The sequence below is a fragment of the Xenopus laevis genome, chromosome 9_10S (assembly GCF_017654675.1).
Source record: "Xenopus laevis strain J_2021 chromosome 9_10S, Xenopus_laevis_v10.1, whole genome shotgun sequence".
NCBI classification, from domain to species: Eukaryota; Metazoa; Chordata; class Amphibia; order Anura; family Pipidae; genus Xenopus; species Xenopus laevis.
Genome location: NC_054388.1, coordinates 115,312,221 through 115,322,508, shown reverse-complemented (window position 1 = coordinate 115,322,508; position 10,288 = coordinate 115,312,221). Strand labels below are relative to the sequence as shown.

The window sequence follows — 10,288 nt, the reverse complement described above, 5'->3', positions numbered from 1 at the left end:
CAAGTTCTCTCCTCACATTGGTCCATTCAGGTCCGGACTGAGAATTAAAATAGGCCCTGGCATTTCAGGTACAGAGAGGCCCAATCAGCTCCCTAAATATGGCCTTTCTATTGGAACTTATAGCAGCCCCTCTGGCATTTGCCAGAACCCACAGATTGTCAGTCCGGGCCTGGGTCAATTTTCCCACTAATTCTATTCCTGAATGATGTCCGTAGTTTTTAGTACCCCTGTCCCTTGCCCAAGTAATTCTCTACTTCAAGCTACTTTTGTCCCACTAAGTCTCTACATGACCCTTGACCCAGCAACTGTCACCTTAGCCTCAACCCTTTTCTCACAAATTCTCTCACCTATATTAATGGATTCATCCAGCCCCATTCTCTGTCTCTCTCCACCCCCTGTCCCAGTAAGTCTCACCTTACCCCTAATTCTCACTCTTTTCTCTCTAATCTGTATGTTCAGCAAGAAATCAGCTCCACCTCTCGGCATTCTCTGTCCCAGCTCTAGATTGTCACTGATCTCTCAGCTCCACTTCTCTCTCCCCAGAAGTTCCCCGTCGCTGAGTTGGACTTTCTGCATTTCAGGTCAGTTTTGTACTAATTTGACCCAATAGATGAACCGACAGTTGTACCTTCCAGTGAGCCAGTTCTGTGTCTGACCCTATGGGATCTCTATGGGCAGTTGTATTATACGGGCTTGGGGCAGGGGTGACAAGGAGTGGAGCAAAGAGCAAAGAGCAAAGAGCAAAGAGCAAAGAGCATGTGTTTAGTACAGTGAGGAACATGTCAGGGGTATAACAGGGTGGACTGGCCGGTATTTCTTTTATAACATTATTATGAATATATGTAAAACAGGACCACTCCTGGGTCTGTAGCTCTTGTCAGTCCTTATTTGTGGCTCCAGGCCCGTTCCTGATAGAGGCCTATGACTGTTGCAATCCCCTCATATAAGTACAAGAATGCAGCCGAGCAAGAGGACCTGCAATCACTTTAGTCTGTTACACCTGGGGCACTGCAGAGGGTTAAAGTCTTTCAATATTTACCCTTTTTTGACTCATTAACTGCCACTGCTGTACAATCTGATGCTGAAGTTACAGGTGTCCCCATAGACTTTCAGGCCTTTATTTAATTCTAGAGACAAGTGTCTATATGAGCAGTTACAAGAGCTGCAACCACTAAGTTTCTTTTCTGTTATTTCCTGAAATTCGCCCCTTTAGCAGCAGCCCCAGGGTTAATCTGTCCTTCCACTCAGTATATTTACATTCTCGTCTCACTCCCAGGGGGCAGATAATCCTTCTGTTCCCCCTCCCTCCACTTCAGACCCCTTAACTGCCCAGCCTGGGAGTTTAACTCTTCCTCTATACGAGAGGTGCCTGTCCAGATAGGTGGGTGCTCATGTGGGGTGGTAATTACAGCTATAAAGAAAGAAGCAGAACTCCTGGGCAACTCCTGAGTGACTAGTAGACAAATGCATCTGTGAGCCCAGGAAACAGGCCCGGACTGACCATGTGACTGTTTGGGCATTTGCCCGTGGGGCCGCTCTATATCTTGTGTAAGTGGGCTGCTCCTGATAGATCTGGCGGGCTCTAGGACCGCTCCTCCATCCTATCTCCCGCTGTGGCTCCGCCCTCCCACTCCTCTCTGTGCTCATGCTGCTGCCTCTGTCCTACTGCCTGAGTCCTGCTGATTTGTTCCTTAGCTGATAATTATGTATAATTAACATTTGCAGATTTGCTGCAGAATCACAAGTGATCTAAACCTGTTACAGATGCTTTTATGTCCCTTTCCTGCTTCCTACAAAATGAAAACCATTTCAGTTCTATTACACAATTGGTCTATTTTTAATATAGAACTTTTTATGCTTCAAGTTGCTGCTACGATAATCGAGATGAAATAAATATTTATATACAAACTGATAATATGAATTTAATGCTATAAATGACTTGCTACATACGACATTTGATAAATGAATTTTGTACATGATTTTATATATATATTGTGTGATGAAATAAAAAACCTCAATTAATTTAAACCAATTTACTCCAATAATCATTTAATTAATAAATGATTATTATATATATTATATTTACATTAAGGAGAAATTTACAAAAGTGCAACATAAGGGACCATTTTTCGTTTCAACCTATTACAGAATTAGATTTCCTTCCTTTACGCTTTTCCTTTGTTTACAAAATGTGATTGACTTGCCTCGTAGCTGCAGAGTTCAGCCGAAAATATTGGTTTTCTCTCATCTGACTTGTGACTTGTGACTTGTGCAGCAGCAGATACGCCACAAACGTATAAGAACAACTGCGCTACCAAGTGCAACATCAGACACAGTTTGTTCTATTGTAAATTAGCTTTTCAACTGGAAACAGGGAACTCTGAGTATCACTCATGTATTATAAGGGATAATGTACCCCCTACTGTAAATGATAAGGATATTAGAAGTCACTGAGGGGTTGTTCTGTGACCATATAAAGGCACAAGGCTGCAGGCTGAGTTATACAGGGAACTCTGAGTATCACTCATGTATTATAAGGGATAATGTACCCCCTACTGTAAATGATAAGGATATTAGAAGTCACTGAGGGGTTGTTCTGTGACCATATAAAGGCACAAGGCTGCAGGCTGAGTTATACAGGGAACTCTGAGTATCACTCATGTATTATAAGGGATAATGTACCCACTACTGTAAATGATAAGGATATTAGAAGTCACTGAGGGGTTGTTCTGTGACCATATAAAGGCACAAGGCTGCAGGCTGAGTTATACAGGGAACTCTGAGTATCACTCATGTATTATAAGGGATAATATACCCCCTACTGTAAATGATAAGGATATTAGAAGTCACTGAGGGGTTGTTCTGTGACCATATAAAGGCACAAGGCTGCAGGCTGAGTTATACAGGGAACTCTGAGTATCACTCATGTATTATAAGGGATAATGTACCCCCTACTGTAAATGATAAGGATATGAGAAGTCACTGAGGGGTTGTTCTGTGACCATATAAAGGCACAAGGCTGCAGAATCTTGTACATCATTTTTTGTAGTTTTACCCCAATATATGAGCGAATGTGTACAAAACCATTGAATTTTACATGTGGGCTTGGGTGGCTAATTAGTAATTAGTAACCCAGGCTGGTCAGTCTCTCATCTGACTGACACAGAAACAGAGAGCTCAGGCAACTTGATGAATTGCAGTCAATGTATCCGTACACACACATGGTTACCTGCTGCCATTTTGTTTTTGGTGAACTGCCACTGCTGCTGAAAGTTATTTTTGTTGTTAAATCTGCTTCTGGAAGAAAACTGCCTTTTTTTCCAACCTGTTGCTGCCGATAAAAACAAAAGCCATTTTTCTTTAAGATTCTTTTGCTGTTGTGAGACTGTAGGGACCAGTCATATGGGGGACGAGGTCTAGTGGTGTAACAAAGAGCTTCTTCCTATTCTTCCAGTCCCAGCGCTGCCTCTACGTTCTTGGGATGGAAGGTGAGTTAGAATGGCGACGCAAAGACTGGGTGGACGTCTATGGAATTCCCATGATTGCTGCCTTTTCCTCAAACTGGGAGCGAATCAAGAATTTCCAGGCCAGAGCCGATGATATTGTCATATGCACTTACCCCAAGTCAGGTATGGAGAGGAGCTCTGCTTCAGGTTACGCAGGTGTCCCTGGATGTTCTGTTTACAAATGTGTCCCCTATCCAGGTACAACGTGGATCAGTGAGATTGTTGATGTGGTTCTTAGTGATGGGGACACAGATAAAAGCAAGCGGGACGCCATACACATGAAGGTGCCAATGTTGGAATTCTCTGCGCCGGGACAAGTAGCGTCAGGTGAGGTCAAAGATTATAATTAGGTTTCCAGCATCAGTTGAATCTGTGCCTTCTAACAGGGATCTCCTACACCCCAATTACCTGTACAAGTTACCAGTACCTAATCCTTTCCTCTCCTATCAGGTTCCCTGGTGTTAGAATCTGTCCCCTCTCCCCGTATGATCAAGACCCACCTCACTGTATCTCTCCTGCCTAAATCCTTTTGGGAAAAGAAATGCAAGGTAAGGATTAGCTGCTCCTAAATTATGCAGTTGGCTGTCCGAGGGGCTACAGCTGGAAGGGTGCACTTTGTAGATGTTGCCTTTACTGAGCGCATTGGGTGCTGGGTGCTCCACTGCCTCACCAACCTCCCACACACAGCCCAGTCCATTGTTTGGTCTATGAGTCTCCTAAGTTCAGTGGTAGCCAATCAGAAGTGAGTGTGTGACATCACTCTTAGGTGCCATCTACAATGGTACTTGAAAGTTGGTGAACCCTTTACATTTTTCTATATTTTTATATGACTGTGAGCTAGAACATCATCTGATTTTCAAGACCTAAAAGTAGTTGAAGAAAACCTAGATAAATAAAATGAAACCCTAGGATTATCATATCATTTGAAGGGGAAATCAGAGGCTGGTGTTTTCAGTCAATGAGATGACAATCAGGTGTGAGAGACCCTGTTTTATTTAAAGAATGGGGATCCAGCAAAGCCTGATCACAAATACAACACATTTGTGGACGTGTCTCATGGCTCAGACAAAGCAGGTGACTGAGGACCTCAGAAAAAGTTGTTGTTGATGACTATAAAGCAGGAAAAGGTTACAAGACTATCTCTAAAGAGTTTGGACTCCACCAGTCAACAGTCAGATTATGAACAAATGGAAGAAACTCAAGGTTGTTGTTACCCAGAAGTGGTTGACCATCAAAGATAACTCCAACTGCAAGGCATCTAATAGTCTGAGAGGATACAAAGGAACTCAGGTCAACTTCTAAGAAACTGAAGGCCTGTCTTACATTGGTGAATGTTGATGTTCATGAGTCCACCATCAGGAGAACACTGAACAGTAATGGTATGTATAGCAAAGTAGCAAGGAGAAACTGCTCTCCCCCAAAATATTGCTGACTGTCTACAGATCATGTGGATAGACCAGAAGAATACTGCAAGCATGTCCTCTGACTGAAATCTTGTGGAAAGACATAAAGCGAGCAGTTCATATGAGGAAACCCACCAACATCCAAGAACTAAAGTTGTTCTGTATGGAGAAATGGGCTAAAATCCAGTCTATGTGCAGAACTGATCAAAAAACAAACAAACATTTAGTTGCAATAATTGCTGCACAAGGGGAAGGGGTCACAACGAATACTGATGTTATTGGATAATACACAATAATTACAATAATTACATGACCAAATATAATCATTATTGTTTCATTTGTTTAACTAGGTTTTCTTTGTCTACTTTTAGAACTTGTTTGAAAATCAGATGATGTTTTAGGTCCCATTCATATAAAAATATAGACAATTTTAAAGGGTTCCTAAACTTTCACTCACCACTGTATACTCAGTTCTGATTGGCTTCAATTGCCTAAAGCAGACAGGGCAGCTGCATGGGTAAAAGACAAAGTTTCTCTCATTTCATGAGTATTGTAGACTGGGCTGTTGGATGGAGTAGACCGGACCCTTTATAATTACATGTAGAAATGATTAATATGAATTGAAGGTGGATTATTAAGACACACATTCCCAGTCCTCCGTGTAACTCTTCTCCCTGCAGTACGTTTATGTGGCAAGGAACCCAAAGGACGTAGCAGTCTCATTTTATCATTTCGACAAGATGAATCAGTTACATCCAGAGCCGGGGCCGTGGGACAAGTATCTGGAGAAGTTTATGCAGGGAAAAGGTGAGGGCTACAGGTCTAGTCTAATTCTCTATACCGTACCCCACTGTCACCAGTTTTCGCTACTATCTCCACCTTGCCTTATTTTTTCTATCTATTCCTATATGTTACTTTCCTTCTGTTACCTCCTTGCTCTACTACATCCATCTTGCCTTATTTTCTCAGTCTTGTCCAGCTGTCTCCATCTTGACCTATTGTCTCCTTCTTGTTTTGACTTGTCTTCTTTCTCCATTTACCGCCTACTGGTTCCTCACCTTCTTGCTATACTATTTTCATCTTACATGTAGAATATTATCAGCCTGTCCTATAGGTGTACGTCTGCCCCATCCCATTGTGTGGCATCAAAGATGGGTGGAACGTTGTGGGTCTATAAATAGAGCTGCCGTGCCAAGTTGGGTTGGAAGGGATTGGGTTAGGGTCATATTATATTCAACCAGCATATCCCCTATTGTGCAACCATATCTGCTACCCCCACTTTGTCTCTACAGTTGCTGTACAAGTAGAGGCACCAATATGAATCTCATATATATATTTACTTTTCTTATGTCAGTGGGCTATGGACCATGGGGTCCTCATGTGAGAGATTGGTGGGAACTGAGGAAGAAACAGAACATGTTGTACCTGTTCTACGAGGATATGATTGAGGTGAGAGATCTCTTAATGTAAAAGGGTGGAAGGTACTGGAGAATAAATTAAAGAAATAGTGAGGCATATAAGGTACTGGGGTGACATGTAAAGTAATAGAGAGATATAGTAAGTAACAAGGAGACAATAAAGAGTCACGTATAAGGTATCTGCTAAGCAGATAAGGTATTGTTAATGTAATACAAACACTTATGATTAAGTAACGGAGGGTATGAAACGCGTAAGGTGGGTCATATGGGGTCAGTATGTACTAATTTTAATCTGATATGATGTAAAATTCAATAAAACTTTGTATTTTAAACGAATGACGGGTTTTGTGACATATATTTTGTCTAGTTGTATCATGGAGCCTTGGGAATTGGGCCACATCCCTATCACCGTGCTGCCCTTTTTGGACTGAGAGCATAGACTCCCCCTTTTTCTTTAATAAGGTTCCCATGAGTCCCATTCTGGTTTCTACAGGACCCCAAGCGTGAAATCCGAAAAGTGATTTCATTTCTAGGGAAGGATCTGCCAGAGACAATTGTGGAGAAGATCTGCCAACACACATCCTTCAAGGCCATGAAGGAAAATCCATTGACCAACTACTCGTCCGTTCCTTCCGCTGTGATGGATCAATCTATCTCCCCTTTCATGAGGAAAGGTACAGTCTTTGTGTGCTGGGGTCCCTAATTGAATTAGTCACTGGAGTTCAGCTTTAGATGACTAACTAAGTTCTTGACAAACTATAGTCCCACATGCAGAGGCGCTTCCTTGTCTTATTGTCCACTCGCCTCCATCCGTATTGTTTTTGGACCTCTTCCAATTTTCACTTCCTTCTTTATCCTTAGGTCTTGGCCCTTCATTGTCTTTGCTTAGTGTAAAAAATAAAAGTGAACAGATGGGCTGTCCTTAAGGGAACAGTTCAGTGTTACATAGAAGTTGGGTAAATAGACTGTGCAAACACAAGTCCTTGAGACCATATGAAATCAGTCTGTGGGAGTACAGTGCCGTCTAGTGGTCTGGCTCTTAATTGCTGTATTGCTCATTGCCCATTGGGCAAGGATCCCACCCCACCTATACTGAACCCCAACCAGTGGCTCGTGAGTAACATGTTACTCTCAGACCCCTTAGATGTTGCTTTCAGTGGCATTAAAGCAGGTGCTTCTTTTTGAATTCCTGGCAGGGGCCCCCATAATAGTTGTTGGCCAGTCCGACCCAAAAGTTTAAAACCCATTGGTGGCCGGGCCCCCTACAAGTTAGAACAAAACAATTGGTGGTCGGGCCCCATAAAAGCTCCTTTCGTGGCTTCGTGTTTTTTCTCAGCTTCAAAAACAGGACAGACGGCACTCTGGATAAATACAAGGTGGTTTATTGTAACAGGTCACAGAACAGCATGGCCTGATGCATTTTGGGGGGAACTACCTTAATCATAGGATCACACCTTGAAAATGGCTCCTTCCTTAAATAGTCAATACAACAGCGACCTCTATTGGTTGTTATATAAACAGTCCACAAATATGACCCATGAGGTTGTGTGTCCATCTGTGACTTCCAGCATTAAATAAATCAATGAATTGTGTCCCATTTTAAAAAACATATAGTACATGAAGCTGAGCTTATAATGTCTGCATTACACCTATATTAGAGATACATTCAATAATGTCATGAAATACATCAAAATATGAATACACAGGAGATTCACAGAGAATCAAAGATATTCAAAGTTCAAACCAGGAAAAGAGGGTTGATAAAAAAAGGGATGAAATATCATGTCTTGTATTAAGATCAGTGGGAATCCTGGTGTCTAACTTTAAAATCCAGAAAGCTTCCCTTAGATTTAGGGGACTCAACGTATCACGTCCTCTGAAGGGAGAACTAACTTACTCTATAACCTTCACGCTCAGATCACAATCCCAAACAAATCAAAAAAGGGAGCATAATGCAAAATATTGCCTATAGGGGATTTCTCATCCTTCTTTTCAATTTGCAATTGGTTTTTGAGTTATTTAGCTTTTTATTCAGCAGCTCTCCAGTTTGCAATTTCAGCCGTCTGGAATATGAATAGGTGAGATCAAAAGAAGCCATAACAATAAATATTTAGATTTACAGACTTTTGTTTTTTAGATGGGTCAGTGACCCCTATTTGAAAGCTGGAAAGAGTCAGAAAAAGAAGGCCCATAATTCAAAAACTATAAAAAAAAAAAACAATGCAGACTGAATAAAAAGTTGCTTATAATTGGCCATTCAATAACATACTAAAAGTTAACTTAAAGGTAAACCACCCCTTTAAGGGAGTTCCTCCTGAAACTCGTCAGGCAATGCTGGTCTGTGACCGGTTCCAATAAACCACCTTGTTTTTATCTGGAGTGCCGCCTGTCCTGTTTTTTGAGTGAGGTACTATGACAGTTGGACCTGAACCCGGACATATATTTTTCGGAACTGCACGGAGGCAATTATCTTGTGGGGTTTGTCTGGAGTAGCTACATTTACTGACTTTTCATAACTTTAGCTTCGGCTCCTTTTGTGGCATTGGGTCTTTTTGAGGCTTCAGCTTTGGCTCCTTTTGTGCCGTTGTTTTTTTTTTTGCAGCTTCAGCTTTGGCTCCTTTTGTGGCGTTGGGTCTTTTTGCGGCTTCAGGTTCGGCTCCTTTTGTGCCATTGGGTTTTTTGTGGCTTCATCTTCGGTTTCTTTTGTGGCGTTGGGTCTTTTTGCAGCTTCAGCTTTGGCTCCTTTTGTGGCATTGGGTCTTTTTGCAGCTTCAGATTCGGCTCCTTTTGTGCCGTTGGGTTTTTTGCGGCTTCAGCTTCGGCTCCTTTTGTGGCGTTGGGTCTTTTTGCGGCTTCAGCTTTGGCTTGTTTTGTGGCATTGGGTCTTTTTGCGGCTTCAGCGTCGACTCCTTTTGTGGCATTGGGTCTTTTTGCAGCTTCAGCTTCGGCTCTTTTTGTGTCAACTGTACCCACTGTACCCCATAGGGGCTAAAATAGGAAGTCTGGGAAGTTTTTGCACCTATGTTGTTCTCCAACTCTTTTCACAATTGAATGTTGCTAAAGGGTAAAAAGAGGTTGGGGACCCTGCTGTACGGTGTCCTGGAGGACTGTTCATACTCCCCCCAAACTGCAGCAGGTGCCTCTCATCCTTTGCACCGGGTCATCTCCTTATTTCTTCTTCTCTCCCTTTAGGGATTGCGGGTGACTGGAGGAACCATTTCACTGAGGCTCAGAGCGAGAGATTCGATGAGTATTATGAGGGAGAGGTGGCCGCCACCGACTTATCATTTTCGCTTCTAGGTCTGGGGTCGACGCCACCCAATGCACGGCTTGTCCATGAGATAAAAGATCCCTGAACAGGACACAGGGACAGCGCAGACACATTTAAACGGGTGAATAAACTCGTCCTATTCCCCTACACGCGCTCCAATGGAGCCCAACACACAACAGACTGAGCTGTGACTGAAGACTGAGGAATTAGGGGCGTGAATAGAGAAAAAAACAAGTACTATGACAATAAAGAAGTAGAAACATGAGAGATTGTGTCCGTAATTTTATTATAACCGCCGCCTCACAAATTCTGGTTCCACCCTCAGGCAACTGTGGCCTAGAGACATGGAAGCCGCTCATTATATTTGGGAAAAGAAGGAGATTATTTAGGCCCCGCCCACTGCTACTGACAAACCCACTTGATTCTTGTGACAGACGACTGAAAATCAAATCATACTTACCGAGATTTGCGTTTCCGGGTCTGGAACATGGCAGTGGGCACACAAAGGGTTAATCCCTCCTGCCGTGAGGAAGGCACAGGAAGTGACGAATAAAAGGACTTCCCCTTATTTCCCCTTCCTCTCTGGCGGCCATTCTTTCTGACTGATCACAATACCCCTGGGAGGGAAGCCCCTGCCCACTGCCATGTTCCAGTCCAGGAAAGGAAAATGTCGGTAAGTATGATTTGATT

General features: G+C 42.7%; 1 protein-coding gene across 2 annotated transcripts; it reads left to right on the top strand.

Moving 5' to 3' along the window:
• The first annotated feature begins 255 nt into the window (after window positions 1-255).
• Window positions 256-9,863, top strand: MGC64389 (uncharacterized protein). Of its 2 annotated transcripts, NM_001086266.1 has the most exon segments (9): window positions 485-581; window positions 3,455-3,629; window positions 3,705-3,833; window positions 3,957-4,054; window positions 5,590-5,716; window positions 6,264-6,358; window positions 6,821-7,001; window positions 9,520-9,617; window positions 9,619-9,863. In NM_001086266.1, coding segments are annotated over 8 exon segments (885 nt in total). In that variant the 5' UTR covers window positions 485-581; window positions 3,455-3,481; the 3' UTR covers window positions 9,628-9,863.
• Window positions 9,864-10,288: the final 425 nt, after the last annotated feature.

Excerpts from the sequence above, each read along its gene's own strand:
- MGC64389 (XM_018240610.2), top strand. The coding sequence starts at position 3,482 with ATGGAAGGTGAGTTAGAATGGCGACGCAAAGACTGGGTGGACGTCTAT. Across the intron at positions 4,055-5,589 it reads TTTGGGAAAAGAAATGCAAG|TACGTTTATGTGGCAAGGAA; the intron begins GTAAGGATTAGC and ends TTCTCCCTGCAG. Across the intron at positions 5,717-6,263 it reads GAAGTTTATGCAGGGAAAAG|TGGGCTATGGACCATGGGGT; the intron begins GTGAGGGCTACA and ends TTCTTATGTCAG.